The sequence below is a fragment of the Oncorhynchus mykiss genome, chromosome 6 (genome assembly GCF_057628025.1).
Source record: "Oncorhynchus mykiss isolate SJ-2025 chromosome 6, ASM5762802v1, whole genome shotgun sequence".
Taxonomy (NCBI): domain Eukaryota; kingdom Metazoa; phylum Chordata; class Actinopteri; order Salmoniformes; family Salmonidae; genus Oncorhynchus; species Oncorhynchus mykiss.
Genome location: NC_143027.1, coordinates 72,454,368 through 72,475,715, shown reverse-complemented (window position 1 = coordinate 72,475,715; position 21,348 = coordinate 72,454,368). Strand labels below are relative to the sequence as shown.

At 42.8% G+C, this 21,348-nt stretch overlaps 2 protein-coding genes across 3 annotated transcripts; both read right to left on the bottom strand.

Moving 5' to 3' along the window:
- Positions 1–12,722: 12,722 nt before the first annotated feature.
- On the bottom strand, positions 12,723–15,697 carry LOC149983078 (mitochondrial glutamate carrier 1-like). Of its 2 annotated transcripts, none has more exons than XM_090238792.1 (7): positions 15,418–15,697; positions 15,157–15,233; positions 14,826–14,951; positions 14,621–14,676; positions 14,415–14,505; positions 13,642–13,699; positions 12,723–13,076 (listed from the first exon to the last, which is right to left on the bottom strand). In XM_090238792.1, exons 2-7 carry the CDS (start codon positions 15,174–15,176, stop codon positions 12,948–12,950), a joined length of 480 nt encoding a protein of 159 aa, XP_090094918.1. In that variant the 5' UTR covers positions 15,177–15,233; positions 15,418–15,697; the 3' UTR covers positions 12,723–12,947. The 2 variants fall into 2 exon arrangements, with proteins under 2 accessions (XP_090094918.1, XP_090094917.1); XM_090238791.1 differs by having other exon boundaries at positions 12,728–13,076; positions 15,449–15,693.
- Positions 15,698–17,772: 2,075 nt separating this feature from the next.
- Positions 17,773–18,935, bottom strand: LOC118964931 (serum amyloid A-5 protein). Its single transcript, XM_036980911.2, has 4 exons — positions 18,886–18,935; positions 18,662–18,767; positions 18,316–18,454; positions 17,773–18,106 (listed from the first exon to the last, which is right to left on the bottom strand). Exons 2-4 carry the CDS (start codon positions 18,747–18,749, stop codon positions 17,968–17,970), a joined length of 366 nt encoding a protein of 121 aa, XP_036836806.1. The 5' UTR covers positions 18,750–18,767; positions 18,886–18,935; the 3' UTR covers positions 17,773–17,967.
- Between the last annotated feature and the right edge of the window lie 2,413 nt (positions 18,936–21,348).

Sequence of the window (21,348 nt, the reverse complement as noted above, 5' to 3'; positions counted from 1 at the left end):
GCCTTGGGTTCTCAAGAGCTAAAGTTAGGTTAGGTTTAAATTATGAAGTCAATCTCAATCTGACTCAATCTCAACTCCCCCCCCCCCCCCCCTTAGCTAGTGAAAGTGATACTTAAACTACACATTTTTTTAGCTCCTGGATGCATTTACCTGCCAGATTCAGCAGCTTGAAACCCTCCCAAAAGCTTGAAAACCACATGAGACATTTGCCCAAAGTTTGGAAAAAAACACTAAAACCAAACATAATTCATATGGACATATTACCAGTAATGTTTTGTTGGTGGTGAAAGCCAGCTGAGATGCCAGATGCCATTCCTGACTAATAGAAACAGTTCTGACTGGAAATGAAACTTCGGAATTTCCTCAGCATCACATCCTGCTTTTGACAGTGTTACTATGGTCCTGTCCAAAACAAACAGTAGCCCCAAATAGACAGTTGACATGATGAAATATCGACAGAGATGGGTGTGTTTTCCCCAATCTTATCAGGGCATGTGTAACAGTATAGACTTAAGTCCGTCCCCTCGCCCCGACCTGGGCGCGAACCAGGGACACTCTGCACACATCAAATCAAATCAAATCAAATCAAATTTTATTTGTCACATACACATGGTTAGCAGATGTTAATGCGAGTGTAGCGAAATGCTTGTGCTTCTAGTTCCGACAATGCAGTAATAACAAGTAATCTAACTAACAATTCCAAAAACTACTGTCTTGTACACAGTGTAAGGGGATAAAGAATATGTACATAAGGATATATGAATGAGTGATGGTACAGAGCAGCATAGGCAAGATACAGTAGATGGTATCGGGTACAGTATGTACAAATGAGATGAGTATGTAAACAAAGTGGCATAGTATAGTATAAAGTGGCTAGTGATACATGTATTACATAAGGATACCGTCGATGATATAGAGTACAGTATATACATATGCATATGAGATGAATAATGTAGGGTAAGTAACATTTATATAAGGTAGCATTGTTTAAAGTGGCTAGTGATATATTTACATCATTTCCCATCAATTCCCATTATTAAAGTGGCTGGAGTTGAGTCAGTGTCAGTGTGTTGGCAGCAGCCACTCAGTGTTAGTGGTGGCTGTTTAACAGTCTGATGGCCTTGAGATAGAAGCTGTTTTTCAGTCTCTCGGTCCCAGCTTTGATGCACCTGTACTGACCTCGCCTTCTGGATGATAGCGGGGTGAACAGGCAGTGGCTCGGGTGGTTGATGTCCTTGATGATCTTTATGGCCTTCCTGTGACCTTCCACATCAAGAGTGTGGCCTTCCACATCAAGAGTCACCCTCGAAGCATCGTTACATCACTCCACAAAAATTGCAAGGGGAACCACTACTTCAAGGTCTCAGAGCAAGTGACGTCACCGATTGAAACGCCACTAGCGCGCACCACCGCTAACTAGCTAGCCATTTCACATCGGGTACACATGGATATTAAATCTATCATTAGATTGTTTCATTTCAGAGAGACTATCATGTTGTTGCAAAATGTCATATATCCACCTCACTCACAGAGAAAACAGTAGCACTGCAAGGTTTTACAGTCAAATGTGACAAATATATATATATATTTGACCTGTACAAATGATACATTGGTGATCATAGATATAGAACCCTAGATGGGATGATGTCATATACCCCCCCCCCCCCCCCCCCACTGTACACTAAGGGCAGGATTACTTTTAAATTCAGAAAGGATTTTTTGCGAAAAATAAATCTTTGACACTTTGCTGTTTTCTCAGTGACATTAAAATCAGCCTTGAAAAAAGGAGCAAATTTAAGGTGGTTCCACACGAGCAAGTCTGACTACAAGTCAGAGACCAGTATGACGACACACCAAATGTGTTTGATGCATCGTGGGAAAAGAGCAGGAATAGGCTTTTTTAGGCTACAGTTTGAAGTGATTGTGTTAGCTGTGTTGTTGGCTAGCTCCTCTGAATATCCAGTGCCCAGACGAGAGAGCTATGCCAGGGGAAATTGCGCATCATTTGCTTGTTGTTATGGACGTATCCAAATAAATGTCACTAGAAAACAGCTTAAACAAACGCAAATGCAGCTAGTTTGCTTTTATTCTGGCTGCACTGTTTGATGTGACTGTAAATTAGCTAGCTAGAAAGCAAGGGATAAGAATGTTGCCAGTTCATACTAAATGTTCCATTTCCATACTAACAACTAGGTCCGTCCATAGATACAAAAAAAAGACAACGACGGAGTCGGACCCATAGAACGAACGAGCAGCCGGCTTGGGGAGCAACCTTAGATTTGTGTTGGGATATGTAATTTTCATATGTGTAAACATACTGAATTATAATTGGATGCATTTTACCGCCGTATCATACTGTGCTATTATTGGTTAAGACCACCCAGATGGTTAGGTCATGGTCAGTTGATCATGGTTGGAGATACATGAACATGCAAGTTGTAGCTAGCTAATAAAGAGATACATTAGGAAATATCCTGTGGTACTGCATTAAAATTATTTTGTACAAAGCATGCAAAATAAGACATGGTGTCAGAGTAAAAGGTCTTAAAGCATGTTTAGACATGGACCTCATCAAGCTAGTTTTATCAGTGACAGCACCAGTAGAGACAGACAATGTACTGGAGGAGTTTGCTGATGTTTTTACAGGAATAGGATTATTCCCATGAGAATGTACCATTCACCTTGACCCAGACGCAACCCCTGTGGTCTGCCCACGAGAAAGATTTCCCTTGCTCTCCGTGCCCATCTGAAGAAAGAGTTGGAGAGCATGGAGCAATCTGACATAGTCACCAAGGTTACAGAACCGACTGACTGGGTAAATGCGTTAGTGGTGGTAGAGAAACCACGCACAGGCAAGCTCCAAGTATGTCTCGACCCAAGAAACTTGAACAAGGCTATCAAACGCCCCCATTATCCTTTACCGACGCTAGATGGCATCACACACAAGCTAGCGGGAGCACACTACTTCAGTGTCATGGATGCTAGATCAGGCTACTGGGCTTTCAAGCTCACAGAAGAGTCATCTAAGCTCACAACATTCAACACACCGTTTGGACGCTACTGGTTCCGTCGCCTGCCTTTGAGATTATCTCAGCCCAAGACGAGTTTCAGCGAAAGATTGACGAAGTGTACGAAGGCCTCAACGGAGTTGTGGCAATTGTGGACAACATCCTTGTCTATGGTCGAACCAAAGAGGAGCACGACTGAAACCTCAGTGCGATGCTGCAAAGGTCCCGCGAGAGAGGAGTCCGGCTCAACCCAGAGAAGAGCACAGTCGGCGCTACAGAGGTCAGCTACTTCAGAGATCTTCTCACAGCGACTGGAATCAAGCCAGATCCACAGAAGATCTTAGCCATAAAGGAAATGGAGCCACCAAAGAACTGTGCAGAGCTGGAAACAGTGCTTGGCATGGTTAACTACTTAGCCAAGTTCGCACCCAGCCTCTCCAATGCTAATGCACCCCTGCGTCAACTGCTAAAGAGGTCCAGTGGGTTTCTCTGGGACAAGCAACACGACATTGCTTTCCAGAATGTGAAAGACTTGATCACGAGAGAACCAGGACCAATCCTTGCCTACTACGACCCCAACAAAGAGCTCAGACTCCAAGTGGACACGTTGATGTATGGACTAGGTGCAGTGCTACTGCAAGAAGGAAAGCCCATCGGCTACGCTTCCAAATCTCTCACGGACTGTGAAATCAACTACGCTCAAATCGAAAAGTATCTCTACGCCATTCTGTTCGGATGTAAACGTTTCCATCAGTACGTATATGGACGACAAGTCATTGTGGAATCCGACCACAAACCCCTTGAGTCAATCATGAGGACACTACAAGACGTAAGCCCCGCCAAGGCTATAGAGAATGATCCTTCGACTACGGAAATACGACTTCACAATCACTCACCGTCCAGGCAAAGACATCCCTGTCGCAGACACACTCTCCAGGAAGTTTCTTACCTATAAGGACAGCAGCCTCAGTGAAGGCATGGACATGCAAGTGCACACTGTGTACAGCAACTTACCAGTTAGTGACACAAAACTGAAGGAGATCCAAGCAGAAACAGAAAAGGACTCACAACTCGCACAGCTGAGGAAAGTCATACAGGATGGATGGCCTGAGGAGAGGAGAAAATGCCCTCAGAGCATCTCAGAATTCTGGAACCATCGTGATGAACTATCACAGATCAATGGAATAATTTTCAAGGGAGAGAAAATCATTATTCCTACCAGTCTCAGAGAAGAGATTTTGACAAAGAGCCATGCCGGACACATGTGCATGGAAAAGTGCAAACGGAGAGCACGGGACATTTTGTATTGGCCCGGAATGTGCAAACAAATAGAGGACATTGTTGGTAAATGTGCCATATGTCTTGAACAACACCCCTCAAACACCAAAGAGATAATATTACCTCACTGTATCCCAGACTGACCCTGGCAGGTCGTGGCAACCGATCTGTTCACCTGGAACAACGAGGACTACATCGTAACAGTGGACTACTACAGCAGATACTTCGAACTCGACAAGCTTCACAGCACCACATCTGCAGCTGTGATACACAAGCTGAAAGCAGCCTTTGCCAGGCATGGTATTGTAGAGACTTTAATATCTGACAATGGGCCCTGTTACAAAATCAAATGAGTTTGAATCCTTCACAAAAGCATGGAAGTTCACACGTCACCACAAGCCCACATTACCCTCAAAGTAATGACCTTGCTGAAAAATCTGTGCAGATTGCTAAATCACTCATGGACAAAGCAAAAGCAGACGAGAGAGACCCCTACCTCAGTCTCCTTGAATACCACAACACTCCAGTTGACAACTTCAAATCACCAGCCCAGCTGTTGATGAGCCGCAGACTTCGCTCAATCCTTCCCAGCACCAACCAGCAGCTGCAACCTGAGGTCAGCTACAAGGAAATGCATGAAAAACGTGCACAGAGACAACAACAACAAAAGCGATACTATGACAGGTCAGCTAGACCACTGTCACCACTGATCGACGGAGAGTCAGTTAGAATCCAGGAGCATGGCCTCTGGAAGCCAGCAGTCGTCATCCAGCCAGCTGACACTGAATGTTCATATCATGTCCGCGCCGCAGAAGGAGCGGTGTACCGCCGCAATCGTCATCACCTATTGAACACAATAGAACAAGACACCGATGAGATTAACTTTTCCACTGAAAGAGAGCGTGATGGACTAAACACACACACAACATACACCATACTTACCTGCAACACCACAAGAACTGTTGACTGACACAGAAGCATGCTCAGCATCATATCGCACAAGGTCAGGAAGAGAGGTCAAGCCCAGAGCTGTCCTAGACCTGTGAAATGTCAAAGGGTGTAGGCGGGTCGCTGCCCTAAAAGAGTTTGACTGTAAACTTGTTTTTGAAAGTTCACTTGAAATGCTTTGGTGTTGTATTTGTTTGAAATGTTAAGATGTAATTTCTACTGTGAACGCTGAGTTGATGAGAATCCCTTGTTTGAAAAGTAACAGTATGTTGGATCATTGTTCAGAGTCTATGTTGATTCAGTTGGTGTAGTATGCAATATAAATGGTTACTTACCTTGAGTTCAAACTGCAGAGCATGTTTTCAAAAGAAACGCTTAGAATATGTAAACATGTTGTTGTTTTAAAAGAAGGGGGATGTAATATTCATATGTGTAAACATACTGAATTATAATTGGATGCATTTTACCACCGTATCATACTGTGCTATGATTGGTTAAGACCACCCAGATGGTTAGGTCATGGTCAGTTGATCATGGTTGGAGATATGTGAACATGCAAGTTGTAGGTAGCTAATAAAGAGCTATGTTAAAAAATATCCTGTAGTACTGCATTTTATTATTTTGTACAAAGCGTGCAAAACAAGACAGGATATATCTCGTGAAGGATTTAATAGTAAGAAAGACGTCATCAAAATGACATTTTTATTAAAATATGTTGAATATGTTGGTAACCCGTTGAATAAAATTGACAATCCCTCAAAGCTGTTGGTTAGAGGATATATTGGCACGGTTTGAAATATTGGCACGGTAGAAATATAAATAATTGGATGCAAAGGAGCAAAATAAATAAATACAGTAAGGGAAGAGGTAGTTGTTTGGGATAAATTATAGATGGGCTATGTACAGGTACAGTAATCTGTGGGCTGCTCTGACAGCTGGTGCTTAAAGCTAGTGAGGGAGATAAGTGTTTCCAGTTTCAGAGATTTTTGCAGTTCGTTCCAGTCATTGGCAGCAGAGAACTGGAAGGAGAGGCAGCCAAAGGAGGAAATGGTTTTGGGGGTGACCAGAGAGATATACCTGCTGGAGCGCGTGCTACAGGTGGGTGCTGCAATGGTGGCCAGCGAGCTGAGATAAGGGGGGACTTTACCTTGCAGGGTTTTGTAGATGACCTGGAGCCAGTGGGTTTGGCAACGAGTATGAAGCGAGGGCCAGCCAACGAGAGTGTACTGGTCACATTGGTGGGTAGTATATGGGGCTTTGGTGACAAAACGGATGGCACTGTGATAGACTGCATCCAATTTATTGAGTAGGGTATTGGAGGCTATTTTGTAAATGACATCGCCGAAGTAGAGGATTGGTAGGATGGTCAGTTTTACGAGGGTACATTTGGCAGCATGAGTGAAGGATGCTTTGTTGTGAAATAGGAAGCCAATTCTAGATTTAACTTTGGATTGGAGAAGTTTGATGTGAGTCTGGAAGGAGAGTTTACAGTCTAACCCGACACCTAGGTATTTGTAGTTGTCCACATATTCTAAGTCAGAACCGTCCAGAGTAGTGATGCTGGACGGGCGGGCAGGTGCAGGCAGCAATCGGTTGAAGAGCATGCATTTAGTTTTACTTGTATTTAAGAGCAGTTGGAGCCCACGGAAGGAGAGTTGTATGGCATTAAATCTCGTCTGGAGGGTTGTTAACACAGAGTCCAAAGAAGGGCCCGAAGTATACAGAATGGTGTCGTCTGCGTAGAGGTGGATCAGAGACTCACCAGTAGCAAGAGCGACATCATTGATGTATACAGAAAAGAGAGTCGGCCCAAGAATTGAACCCTGTGGCACCCCCATAGAGACTGCCAGAGGCCCGGACAACAGGCCCTCCAATTTGACACACTGAACTCTATCAGAGAAGTAGTTGGTGAACCAGGCGAGGCAATCATTTGAGAAACCAAGGCTATCGAGTCTGCCGATGACGATGTGGTGATTGACAGAGTCGAAAGCCTTGGCCAGGTCAATGAATACGGCTGCACAGTATTGTTTCTTATCGATTTCGGTTAAGATATCGTTTAGGACCTTGAGCATGGCTGAGGTGCACCCATGACCAGCTCTGAAACCAGATTGCATAGCGGAGAAGGTGCGGTGGGATTCGAAATGGTCGGTAATCTGTTTGTTGACTTGGCTTTCGAAGACCTTAGCATGGCAGGGTAGGATAGATATAGGTCTGTAGCAGTTTGGGTCAAGAGTGTCCCCCCCCCCCTTTGAAGAGGAGGATGACCGCAGCTGCTTTCCAATCTTTGGGAATATAAGACGACACGAAAGAGAGGTTGAACAGGCTAGTAATAAGGGTTGCAACAATTTCGGCAGATAGTTTTAGAAAGAAAGGGTCCAGATTGTCTAGCCCGGCTGATTTGTAGGGGTCCAGATTTTGCAGCTCTTTCAGAACATCAGCTGATTGGATTTGGGAGAAGGAGAAATGGGGAAGGCTTGGGCAAGTTACTGTTGGGGGTGCAGTGCTGTTGACCGGGGTAGGGATAGCCAGGTGGAAAGCATGGCCAGCCGTAGAAAAATGCTTATTGAAATTCTCAATTATAGTGGATTTTTCGGTGGTGACAGAGTTTCCTATCCTCAGTGCAGTGGGCAGCTGGGAGGAGGTGTTCTTATTCTCCATGGACTTTACAGTGTCCCAGAACTTTTTTGAGTTTGTGTTGCAGGAAGCAAATTTCTGCTTGAAAAAGCTAGCCTTGGCTTTTCTAACTGCCTGTGTATATTGGTTTCTAACTTCCCTGAAAAGTTGCATATCACGGGGGCTGTTCGATGCTAATGCAGAACGCCATAGGATGTTTTTGTGTTGATTAAGGGCAGTCAGGTCTGAAGAGAACCAAGGGCTATATCTGTTCCTGGTTCTACATTTCTTGAATGGGGCATGCTTATTTAAGATGGTGAGGAATGCTTTTTTTTAATAACCAGGCATCCTCTACTGACGGGATGAGGTCAATATCCTTCCAGGATACCCGTGCCAGGTCGATTAGATAGGCCTGCTCGCTGAAGTGTTTCAGGGAGCGTTTGACAGTGATGAGTGGAGGTCGTTGTTTGAGAGTGATGAGGGTCCCCATGTTTACGGCTTTGGTGTGGTACCTGGTAGGTTCATTGATAATTTGTGTGAGATTGAGGGCATCAAGCTTAGATTGTAGGATGGCTGGGGTGTTAAGCATGTCCCAGTTTAGGTCACCTAGCAGCACAAGCTCTGAAGATAGATGGGGGGCAATCAGTTCACATATGGTGTCCGGAGCACAGCTGGGGGCAGAGGGAGGTCTATAGCGGGCGGCAACGGTGAGAGACTTGTTTTTAGAGAGATGGATTTTTAAAAGTAGAAGTTCAAATTGTTTGGGTATAGACCTGGATAGTAGGACAGAACTCTGCAGGCTATCTCTGCAGTAGATTGCAACAGCGCCCCCTTTGGCCGTTCTATCTTGTCTGAAAATGTTGTAGTTAGGGGTGGAGATTTCAGAGTTTTTGGTGGTCTTCCTAAGCCAGGATTCAGACATGGCTAGGACATCCGGGTTGGCAGAGTGTGCTAAAGCAGTGAATAAAACAAACTTAGGGAGGAGGCTTCTAATGTCAACATGCATGAAATCAAGGCTATTACGGTTACAGAAGTCATCAAAAGAGAGCGCCTGGGGAATAGGAGTGGAGCTAGGCACTGCAGGGCTTGGATTCACCTCTACATCACCAGAGGAACAGAGGAGGAGTAGGATAAGGGTACGGCTAAAAGCTATGATAATTGGTCGTCTAGGACGTCCAGAACAGAGAGTAAAAGGAGCAGGTTTCTGGAGGCGATGAAATAGCTTGAAGGTATAATGTACAGACAAAGGTATGGTAGGATGTGAATACAGTGGAGGTAAACCTAGGCATTGAGTGATGATGAGAGAGATATTGTCTCTATAAACATCATTGAAACGAGGTGATGTCATCGCATGTGTGGGTGGTGGAACTGAAAGGTTGGATAAGGTATAATGAGCAGGGCTAGAGGCTCTACAGTGAAATAAGACAATAAACACTAACCAGAACAGCAATGGACAAGGCATATTGACATTAAGGAGAGGCATGCTTAGCCGAGTGATCATAAGGGTCCAGTGAGTAGTGAGGTTAGTTGAGGAACACTGGGAACAACATGTTTGGTACCATTCCATTTACTCCATTCCAGCCATTATTTTGAGCTGTCCACCCCTCAGCAGTCTCCACTGGTGTACATAAACTAGATATCATTAAAATTCCAATCTACTGATATGTCTGTTGGTGACATCATTTTTTTTTTAAATACATATTTACAAAATTATCAATAAAGTAATACGTCAATATGTCAAATCTGCAGGATACAAACATTCCATTCCAGCTAAAAAATGGATATATAGCGTTTTGCCACAAAACCTTTTTAATATACATCTCAAATCTTAATCTATAGCGAGGTTTCCATCCAATTTGACGCATTTCGGCAGCATGGCCTTCTTCAGGGAGGGAGGGTTTCCATTACATTTTCAACTGATGGTTTTGTTACAAAAAATATTGAGTTAATATAGCGGATGTGCCCACTCTGTTGTTGGTACATGCACTCTAGCCGACAGCTCGTAGATACAGTGCGGGTATAGCCTACATCAGGGATGGGCAACTTTAATGATTGTGGGGGCCACAACAAATCAGAATGAGTTCATGGACATGAGAGCGAGATTCTTTTTAATCGTGAAATGGCAGCCAAGCACTTGTTGTTAATTTTGTCACCAGAATAAGACCCTCAATATTTTTGGGAAAGGAGCATCAAGCTCATCACTTTGCAATTTCACCATGCTGTGAAGTTCATCATAGTTTATTTCATCTGTAGCCTAATAAACTGTATGCTTTCCAAAGTTTTAGAGGGAGGACCACACATTTCATCTTGTGACTGCAAGATGACTTTATTAAATCAATATTTGCACTTAAAAGCCTTTCCGCCACCATCTCTCGCATAATTCATTTTACAGACAAAAAGATCCCACCTTGTCTATTGTATTTAGTTTATTCAATATTTGGAAAGTTTACGACAAATCTGGTGTTTCCATCAGGACGATCGTGACATTTTTTATCCCACATGTACTGAATTTTCTAGTCTAAAATGCCTTCTCAGTTTATTTCATAGTACCAGTAGATGTTTTAATGTTCTACCATCAGATAATATGGATGTGATCGATCAGAAAGGGCCTGTCAAAACCAGGAGGGAAGCAGTGGAAGAGTTAGAGTGAGAAGGAGAGGTTACCTGATGCATTCTGTCACTCCGTTGTAGGTGCCCTCCTGACTTCCCCGTGTCATGGTCTGAATTCTGGTCTTAATCACTGTAATACACATACTGTATCAATTGGCTTACGGCAGGCACAATCAAATCAAATCACATTTTATTTGTCACATGTGCCAAATACAACAGGTAGACCTTACCGTGAAATGCTTACTTACAAGCCCTTAACCAACAATGTAGTTTAAAGAAAAATAAGGGCCTTTCTATGACAATGACTGGTATATAGGTCAGGACCTATATATGTCGCAGGAAGCTTGACCCCAGTGATGTACTGGGCCGTACGTACTAGCCTCTGTAGCCCCTTGCGATCGAAGCCCGAGCAGTTGCCATACCAGGCGGTGATGCAACCATTCAGGATGCTCTCGATGGTGCAGCTGTAGAACTTTTTGAGGATCTGAGGACCCATGCCAAATCTTTAGGGGAATAGGCATTGTCCTGCTCTCCTCATGACTGTCTTGGTGTGTGTGGACCATGATAGTGTGTTGGTGATGTGGACACCATGGAACTTGAAGTTCACAACCTGCTCCAGTACAGCCCCGTCGATGAGAATGGGTACGTGCTCGGCCCTCCTTTTCCTGTAGTCCACGATAATCTCCTTTGTCTTGATCACATTGAGGGAGAGCTTGTTGTCCTGGCACCACACTTCCAGATCTCTGACCTCCTCCCTATAGGCTGTCTCATCGTTGTCGGTGATCAGGCCTACCACCGCTGTGTCGTCTGCAAACTTAATGATGGTGTTGGAGTCGTGCTTGGCCACGCAGTCATGGGTGAGCAGGTAGTACAGGAGGGGACTAAGCACGCACCCCTAAGGGGCCCCCGTGTTAAGGATCAGCGTGGCAGATGTGTTGTTGACTACCCATACCAGCTTTTGTGGTGCGATGGGTAACGCTGCTTCAAGGGTGGCTGTTGTCGATGTGTTCTTGGTTCGAGCCCAGGTAGGAACGAGAAGAGGGACGGAAGCTATACTGTTACACTGGCAATACTAAAGTGCCTATAAGAACATCCAATAGTCAAAGGTATATGAAATACAAATCGTATAGAGAGAAATTGTCCTATAATTCCTATAATAACTACAACCTTAAACTTCTTACCTGTGAATATTGAAGACTCCTGTTAAAAGGAACCACCAGATTTCATATGTTCTCATGTTCTGAGCAAGGAACTTAAACATTAGCTTTTTACATGGCACATATTGCACTTTTACTTTCTTCTCCAACACTTTGTTTTTGCATTATTTAAACCAAATTGAACATGTTTCATTTTATTTGAGGCTAAATTGATTTTATTGATGTATTATATTAAGTTAAAATAAGTGTTCATTCAGTATTGTTGTAATTGTCATTATCACAAATACATATTTTTTTAAATCGGCCGATTGATCGGTATCGGCTTTTTTTGGTCCTCCAATAATCGGCATCGGTGTTGATAAATCACAATCGGTCGACCTCTAATTTGCGTAATCTGACTACCTCCATATTGAGTGAGTCACTGGTACTTCCTGCTTTAGTTTTTGTTTGTAAGCAGGAATCAGGAGGGGAAATTATGGTCAGATTTGCCAAATGGAGGGCGAGGGAGAGCTTTGTACGCATTTTTGTGTTTGGAGTAAAGGTAGTCTAGAGTCTTTTTCCTCTCTTCTTGCACATGTAACAGGTAAAACAGATTTGAGTTTTTCTATATTAAAGTCCTTGGCCACTAGGGGCACCGCCTCTGGATGAGCATTTTCTTGTTTGCTTATAGCTTTATAGAGCTCGTTGAGTGCGGTCTTAGTGCCAGCATTGGTTTGTGGTGGAAAATAGACAGCTACGAAAAATATAGATGAACACTCTCTTGGTAAATAGTGTACTCTACAGCTTATCAAGAGATACTGTACCTCAGGCAAGCAAAACCTCGAGACTTCCTTAATATTTGAATTTGCGCACCTGCTGTTATTGACAAATAGACACAGACCTCCACCCCTTGTCTTACCGGAGGCAGCTGTTCTGTCTTGCCGATGCATGGAAAAACCACACAACTGTATACACACTCATACATGTATACACACACACAACTGTCCTTACCATGCACTTGTAAGCTGCATTGCTGTACAGAGATGTTCTTACCGTCTCCCGGGTGAGCTGCATTGCTGTATGGGACCTCAACTCCACTGGGACATCAGCTTCCTCTGATCCTCTGTCATAACACACAAAACATCATCAATATCATCACTGTGACATCGTTAACCAGGGACAGAGAAGCAGGAATGCCTCAGGAGTAGTTGTCAAACAAAATTTAATGTGGGGAGTATGTGGGGAGAGTAACTATTTTACATTGATACAAAAACAATGGTGGTTGTTACGGGTTCTAACTGATCAGATCTCTGTGATCTGTTTGTGTCTGTTTGGCTGACAATATATTGGTTAGTCATGAAACAGTGACTGGGAACAGGGGAACATACAACCTCCTCTCTCCTTCTTCTACCCATCTCTCACCTATCCGCCCTGCATCCTGTAACTGAATCTTTAGCATCTCCATGGGAGTGGTGATGATGACCTGCACCAAGAGATGGAGAGACAAAGAGATGGAGACACAGAGAGATGGAGAGACAGAGAGATGGAGACACAGAGAGATGGAGAGACAGAGAGATGGAGAGACAGAGAGATGGAGAGACAGAGATGGAGAGACAAAGAGATGGAGAGACAAAGAGATGGAGAGACAAAGAGATGGAGAGACAGAGAGATGGAGACACAGAGAGATGGAGAGATGGAGAGACAAAGAGATGGAGAGACAAAGAGATGGAGAGACAGAGAGATGGAGACACAGAGAGATGGAGAGACAGAGAGATGGAGAGACAAAGAGATGGAGAGACAGAGAGATGGAGAGACATAGAGATGGAGAGAGAGAGATGGAGAGACAAAGAGATGGAGACACAGAGAGATGGAGAGACAGAGATGGAGACACGGAGAGATGGAGAGACAGAGAGATGGAGAGACAGTGTGACTGTGTTTCAGAAGAGTTCAAATACCCAGGCAGACACACAACTATTGTGCATAATTACTGTTGAGCCACAAGATGGTAGTAGAAAGCTGTCTGAGGCTGATACCCAAACTGATCTTACCTGACATGTACCAGCACCACAACCCGCCAGCATCTCCCTCAGCAGGCTAAGCTTCTGACTGAGAGAGAGAACAAATGTCATAATTATTTTGGTTCAATGACTTTGCTCATTTCCCTGGATGTTCTGGTGTTATCTCAAGTGATTTCCATACATTAAACAAAAGGCATACAACATAAAACTCTCTGTTTCTATACACATAGGCCATGACCATAAACATGCATAATACAATAAACATACCAAACATAACATACACATAAAGAAACATACATAAAGACACACACACACACACACACAAATACATACATACATACATGCACACACACACGCACTCACACAGTCTTAGAAACATGTTAATAATTCACCAGTTCACTAGCGCAGGTCACTCAATAATTTATCAGCCATGTTGTTGGTCCCCATGGAAATGTTGAGGGATGCTAAAGATAGCCCAGGTATGTCATGCGGATAATGCTGCAGGGGCCTGTGGGATTGGTCTTATCAACCATGATGTGTGTTTACAAAATATTTATACTTCTACGTATTACCACTAGATCCCAGCACATAGTGAAGATATTATTACAATCCTATTTGTGATGTGTATATCAAATCCAAACAAGAAGTTAGTTAAAGCTGATATAGTATATAATACATCTTTCAAGTACATCTATTCAAAGAGATCAGAGTGGGAAAGAGGTTGGTGTACCAGTCAGTTACGACTGGTGTAGGATTGTATTTGACAGGTAGGTGTTTGAAAGACGCCTCTGAGCACTACTCACCCATCCTTGGACAGGTGCTGTCTAAAGAAGTCATTGGCAGCTAGTTTGATGGCCTTCTCTGGAGTGACCAGAGTCAGGTTCACAGCAGCACCTAATGGTTAAAGAAATAGAGATACACAGAATCATAAACAAAGAACATGCTCAAACCTGTGTGCACACACGCACACACACACGCATGCACACACACACACACAATTTTGTCCTACCTCTGTACATGCCAAAGTACCCCTCTGATTGGATGGTCTTGATAAGGCAATCTGACCTGTGTTGTGAACACAAAGGATTACTGTGCAAAGGACTCAGAGAATCAACCAGAGGTAAGCAGATACTACAAGCAAACTGCAAGTTTGTTTTAGATTTTTTACTTTTTTTGACTGGTTAAAAGAGTGTGTTGAACAACATTGTACATACATGCTGGTATAGAGACGGGAACCATTTTGCTGGTTCTGGAGACGGGTCTTGGCTAGGTCAATAGGAAATACACATGTCACACCAATCAGTCCAGCAATTCCCCCGTTGATCAATTTGGCAGGTAAACTGAGAGGGAGAGAAAGAGAGAAGAGTGAGAAGGGTTCAAAAAGGTGACAATGACCAATCAATAAAAAAAGTTAAAAACAAGAATGAGAGAGCTGGAAAATGGTGGAGGAATTACTTCAAGACTCAAAATGGAACATTAATTAAAAAATTTGATAAAATATTCTCAGATTCATCTGTTTCCATCAATATCCTTATCCGCACTTACCTGATCTGCTTGTCAGCCATCTATCTGAGACACAGTTACCTTGGCAGTTTCTCTGTCTGTGTATCTGTAAACGTGATCTGCAAGGAAAACAATGGATTAGTGGAAGATGGATGGATAATACCTGTCAACCAGCCAATGTTCAACTGTCAGTTTCAGTCAGCTGTGGAGGAGAACTGGAAAAGAACAGAGTACAAATCCATATCAGAACAGTAGTCTGACACTCAGTTAAAGCTTTGAGAAACATCTGTGCGTGGAAAGTACCTGGCTTATCCCTGGGCATAATAGCATTTACCTCAATGTTGTGTTGGCTGGCTACCTGAAATGAAGAGTGTTCATTCATTGAGCCATGCTTTCAGAAGAATATGACTGTACAGCCACCCTCCTTCTGGACCAATCACATCAATCCTTCCCCTCCACTCCTCTCTCAACCCTAATTCTATCCCAAACTCTTCTATTTCCTCTACTCCTACTCCTCCCAGATCTCTCCTGATTTGTGTGTGTGCATTGTATTTGAATGGAGCAAGAGAAAGCAGAGAAAGAGAGAGGGAGATGGGACATCCAATACTGTGATTAGAAATATGGGTGTTTTTCTGTTTGAGGTATATTCTGTCAGCTCACAGCACTCCTTCTCTCTTTGCAGGCATGTAACAATATATCTTTGACCGAATATTTCGCTTTGTTGTCTTTATAAAAGGATCTACTGTGTGTGTGTGTGTGTGTGTGTGTGTGTGTGTGTGTGTGTGTGTGTGTGTGGGGAGGGGGGGACCTTGGTCATAGAATAGTACCTAAGAGAAGGCACAGGAGTGGTCTGTCTACTCAATGTCTGCTTTTCATTTATATGTACAGTATGAGCTCATGTATTTTTCATTGCCAGGAATGGATTACATGTGGTAATGGAGAGACTTACCACATCTAGTTTGTTAATACATCATGAATAAATACTTCCACGTAGCACTATACCCATTCCACCACCTACCTGCCTTGCACATTCAGATTTGAGTGTTATGATTGTCAGGTAAACCTGACTTAACATAATTCACCCCCGTTAACTACACATCATTGCTCACCCGGTTAACCTTCCACATAAATGTATACACAGATCGGGTATTCAATACATGATGCTTATGTTTTCCTTGCTGCATTTCAGGGCTCATCACATCGATGCTGAGTGCAACTGCTGAGGCTACTTATTTCCACTTGGTGAAGCAGAACCCTGTTGCTACCCATTTCACATCTCAGGTAAAGTTAATAATGATATAGCAAAATCTATGATATTTGAAATTGCAAAATCTATTGCTATTGACCTCACTTTGAGCCCTAAAGTTCATATTTTCAAATTAAGAGTGCCAAAAAAGAGAAAATCTAGGAAAGCAAAATCACTCAAATACCTGAGTTACAATTCCTCTGTGTTACAATTTCTTAGCTCATCTCTCTGTCTCTCTCTGTCTCTCTTTTTCTCTCTCTCTCTGTCTGTCTGTCAGTCTGACTCACTCACTCACTCACTCACTCACTCACTCACTCACTCACTCACTCACTCACTCTGTTCAAAGTCTGTTCCAAGAAGCTGGTACAGTACTTTGAACCATACTCTCATTGGTTGCTTGTGTGGAGGTGTGGTCAGGCTCATCAAAACATTGTATGTCTGTGCATATTTTACAGTACGCCTGTAATTCTGCATTCTGTAATAATGAGTGGTTATGTTCAAAAGCCTAGCTGTATGCTAATTTTATGCATGTTATCTATCTGTGTCAACTTATACATAGCCTACTGGTCTCACCTCCGGTCTCAATAGAGTTGCATAGTATGTTGAATTGAATCCTCATTCAAACTGTCATGTTCCATTGATTAACAGCAGGGGCATCCATCCTCTCCTCTTTGGCCTCTCTCCCCATGCTTCTCTTGTGATGTCACAACAAGGATAGCCTGGCACCAGCTTTGTTCCAGAGCATGTCTCTATTTTCACAAAGATTTCATCAGTGACCCTCAATGATTAACAAATACACTGACATGGACATGGCAGATACCAATATTATAATTGTAATTTATCATGAACTGACCTACCACTTTTTATCCTCCTGGACCAGCTGTTCAAGCCTATATGGTACCTGCAGGCCTCCTTACTTCCCCTGCACCACTAATAACAGGATTCCCTGCTATATCGTTACACTAAACAAATTGGCTTGGTGGATCGGTGGTCAGTTAAACCAGCATCTATTGGTTGTAAGTGAGAAGGGGAGGACACAGTGTGTGTTGTGTTGGAGAGAGGGAGCTAGGGATGGGCAGAGAAAAATAATCGTTGTTGCACCCTCAAAGTTCACATCACCTCGTCATCTGCATTAATCTTAGCCTCTTGTCTCCTATGTTTTTCTCAGCTTCTTCTACGTATCCTATGTTTTTCTCAGCTTCTTCTATGTCTACCCTATGAAAAACATATACTATGTACGGCTACCCCACTGTCCAAAAGTTCCTCTTTCTAGTTGTAAAGGGCTGACCGGTTGCCAGTTGAAGACTGGGAAAATGTCAACACCAGATCATTTGAGTGTACATTTCAGGATTTCAACATTTCTTTCCAACCTTCCCAGTCATATCATACTGAATACAGAAAGACATTCGGTCTCTGGTTGTGTAATCACTTTATTTTTGCAACACTTTTGAAATACATTGTATACTATGTTTCAGTACCATGTACCTGTCTATTAGCAGAAATCATTTTTGAGAATATGACATTTTTACCAAAAGCAGTAATTAAGTGCAATATGTTTGTTTGGAATTTGGTCCTTCAGTTTGGCTAGTAACCTCCTTTTTGTAGGTTCAGTAGTTCTTGGGGAGTCCTTGGGGTCTGAATCGGTTGGGGTCCCCTCCATTACGTCCCCAGTGGTTAGCCTTCTGGTCAGCTGCTGAGTCCTCGTGTCCTCGACCATTGGAACCCTGAATCATCTCCCGGCCATTACTGAGAGAGGAGAAATATTACATAAGTAACTCGCCAACCACAGTAAACCAATCATGGTAAAATTGTCTTTCTGACCAGACATTTTTTATTTTTTTTACAAAAAGTGGCATAAAGATCTAATTAGAGAAAGGGGAATGTTTTTATGAGATAATTTGATGACCAACTGAACCACATTATAAGCATCACACAGATATTTGAGAATCACCCACCTGATGACTGTTGCTGCCCACCTGCCCCCTGGTCCTCTCCTGGCAGCATCATAGTTGCCCCGAGCGTGAAAGTACTTGTCTGAGTTTTTCCAGTTGGCGTCCTTCATGTCGCCATATGCACGCCACATGTCTTTAGCACCTGCAGGGTCAGGAGGACACAGATGTTGAGTTTGACACTTTCAATGAACTTTACAACTTTTCAAACCACTAGCCTCAAGAAATAACAATGACTTTAAAGGAGTCCTCAAATACAGTACATGTCGCTCTTGATAGATTTGTTGCTACTGGTTTCTGTATCTATTTCTGTCAACAATGAAGAAACAATGATTAAAGTGTATAAACGGACCTTGAGCAGCTTCACCAGGGAAGCGGTACCACTGAGCTTGAGCTCCTACAACGAGGGTCAGAACAAGTCCAGCTAGAAGCAGCTTCATACTTGCAGATGCGACAAACTGAAGGAAACACGAGGGTGAGAGAGAGCATAGGCCACTATATGAATTGCTAACATATTTACAGATAATTTATTAAACTTAAACTCAGACTGCCTCATATAAGAGAGTTATCGCTTACCTTCTAGCTCCTTAGTTAGTTAGTCAGTCAGGCAGTTTGAACTCCCTTGTGTTTTGTGTTGGTTTGTGGTCTGCAGCTTGTTCTTATATTCCACTCAGACCAGGGAGGAGTTCTGTTTTTCCAAAAGCTGGAATTCCCTAACTTCGTCCTCCCAAGCTATTACGATCAGAAGTGTATGCCCGGGAACACAAGATGAGAAATTTCCAGGTAATGACAAGATGAATTAGAGGACATGCTCTGAAGCCTTGGGCAATAAGGAGGATACTCCTCAATTGTGTAACTAGGCCTACAGCTTAAAAAAACAAGGCATCAAAATGTGACGTGTCTGTATTAATAAGACTAATGGGGGAGCAGTTTGTTTTTCTGCTTTTAATGTCGTAATTGTCATGATGGTTGAGGTTCCAAAAGTTTGCCTCTCACCTAATATGAGAGAATGAATCCTTATGATATGATTCATTATAGACTACTATAATAGGGTAGAATACAGGTATTTAATAGACATAGACATTACAGGCAATTTGCATGTCCACATCTTACAGTTGGCACCTTTATCTTACGGGTTACACAATTACTGCTCCCCCTCACACCTATGCTGCTGTTCATTGATTATTGATTTCCATTACCATTAGTATCTATGCTTGTGCTCTTAGCTCCAGCAGTGCAGTAATATCTAACAATTTACAACAATACACACAGATCTAAAAGTAAAAGAATGGAATTAAGAAATATATAAATTTTACAAGCAATGTCAGAGACTGAAGTATATATATATATATATATATATATATATATATATATATATATATATATACTGTGTATATATATATATATATATGATGGGATGTATAGATGTTATGGACGGTATGTGGATAGAATATTTAGGGTATCTGTAGAATACGTAGGATAGAATAGTATATATACAGCAATAGTTGAATGAGATGGCATTAATAATGCAATATATACTGTACATATGAAATTAGTAAAACAGTATTTCAACGTTATTAAAGTGACCAGTGTTCCATTATTAAAGTAATCAGTGATTCCATGTCTATGTGCATAGGTTAGCAGCCTCTAAGGTGTAGGGTTGAGTAACCGAGTGGTAGCCGGCAAGTGACAATGACTAATTTCAGGGAAGGGTACTGCATGGAGGCTGGCAAGTGATGGCTATTTAACAGTGTGATGGCCTTGAGATAGAAGCTGTTTTTCAGTCTCTCGGTCCCAGCTTTGATGCACCTGTACTGACCTTGCCTTCTGGATGATAGCAAGGTGAACAGGCTGTGGCTCGGGTGGTTGATGACCTTTGACATCGGGTGCTCTAGGTGTCCTGACATCGGGTACTCTAGGTGTCCTGGAGGGCAGGCATTGTGTCCCCGGTGATGCATTGGGTGATGCATTGGGCAGACCATAGCACCCTCTGGAGAGCTCTGCGGGTGGTGCAGTTGCCGTACCAGGGAGTGATACAGCCCAACAGGATGCTCTCAATGGTGCATCTGTAAAAGTTTGTGTGGGTCTTAGGGGCCAAGCCGGGGAACTTGAAGCTTTTCACCTTCTCCACTGCGGCCCCGTCGATGTGGATTGGGGCGTGTTTCCTCTGCTGTCGACATGTACAGTACCTTCAGAAAGTATCCACATCCAGTGACTTTTTCCACATGTTGTTGTGTTACAGCCTGAATTTAAAATGTTTTAATTGAGATGTTGTCTCACTGGCCTAGACACATTACCCCATAATGTCAAAGTGGAATTTTGGTTTTAGAAACGTTTACAAATGAATAAAAATTTAAATCAGAAATCAGAAATCTTGAGTCAATAAGAATTCAATCCATTTGTTATGGCAAGCCTAAATGTGTTCAGGAGTAAAACTGTGCTTAACAAGTCACATAAGTTCCATGGACTCACTCTGTGTGCAATAGCACTGTTTAACATGATTTTTGACTACTTAATCTCTGGACCATACACATACAATTATCTGTAAGGTCTCTTAGTCAAGCAGTGAATTTCAAACAAAGATTAACAAAGACCAGGGAGGTTTTCCAATGCCTCACAAAGAAGACATTAGGGGCATACTGCAACAACAACAAAAAATATATGGACAGTTTAAAGTACATAGGCCTCTTAGCATCTCGTGAGGCCTACCAGTTTCTGGATATAATCCATGTCTGGCGTCTTGAGAATGGCTAACTGACACTGCCTCTTTTTTTATTTTTCGTGGTATCCATTTTCGTGGTATTAATTAGGGATTGGTATCAATCCCCAATTTCGTGGTAATTGTTTAGTAGCTACTATTTTGTCTCATCGCTACAACTCCCGCACTGGCTTGGGAGAGACGAAGGCTGAAAGTCATGCGTCCTCCGATACACAACCCAATCACTGCTTCTTAACACAGCGCGCATCCAACCCGGAAGCCAGCCGCACCAATGTGTCGGAGGAAACACCGTGCACCTGGCAACCCTGAGCCCGGTCCGC

What these genes read in the sequence shown, in the direction of transcription:
- LOC149983078 (XM_090238792.1), bottom strand. Translation starts at nt 15,176, where the DNA reads ATGGCTGACAAGCAGATCAG. An exon ending in ATGGCTGACAAGCAGATCAG is followed by an intron (nt 14,952 to 15,156) that starts GTAAGTGCGGAT and finishes TCTCCCTCTCAG; the next exon opens with TTTACCTGCCAAATTGATCA. An exon ending in TCCCGTCTCTATACCAGCAT is followed by an intron (nt 14,677 to 14,825) that starts GTATGTACAATG and finishes TTCACAACACAG; the next exon opens with GTCAGATTGCCTTATCAAGA.
- LOC118964931 (XM_036980911.2), bottom strand. Translation starts at nt 18,749, where the DNA reads ATGAAGCTGCTTCTAGCTGGACTTGTTCTGACCCTCGTTGTAGGAGCT. An exon ending in CCCTGGTGAAGCTGCTCAAG is followed by an intron (nt 18,455 to 18,661) that starts GTCCGTTTATAC and finishes CTGACCCTGCAG; the next exon opens with GTGCTAAAGACATGTGGCGT. An exon ending in TGGGCAGCAACAGTCATCAG is followed by an intron (nt 18,107 to 18,315) that starts GTGGGTGATTCT and finishes CTCCTCTCTCAG; the next exon opens with TAATGGCCGGGAGATGATTC.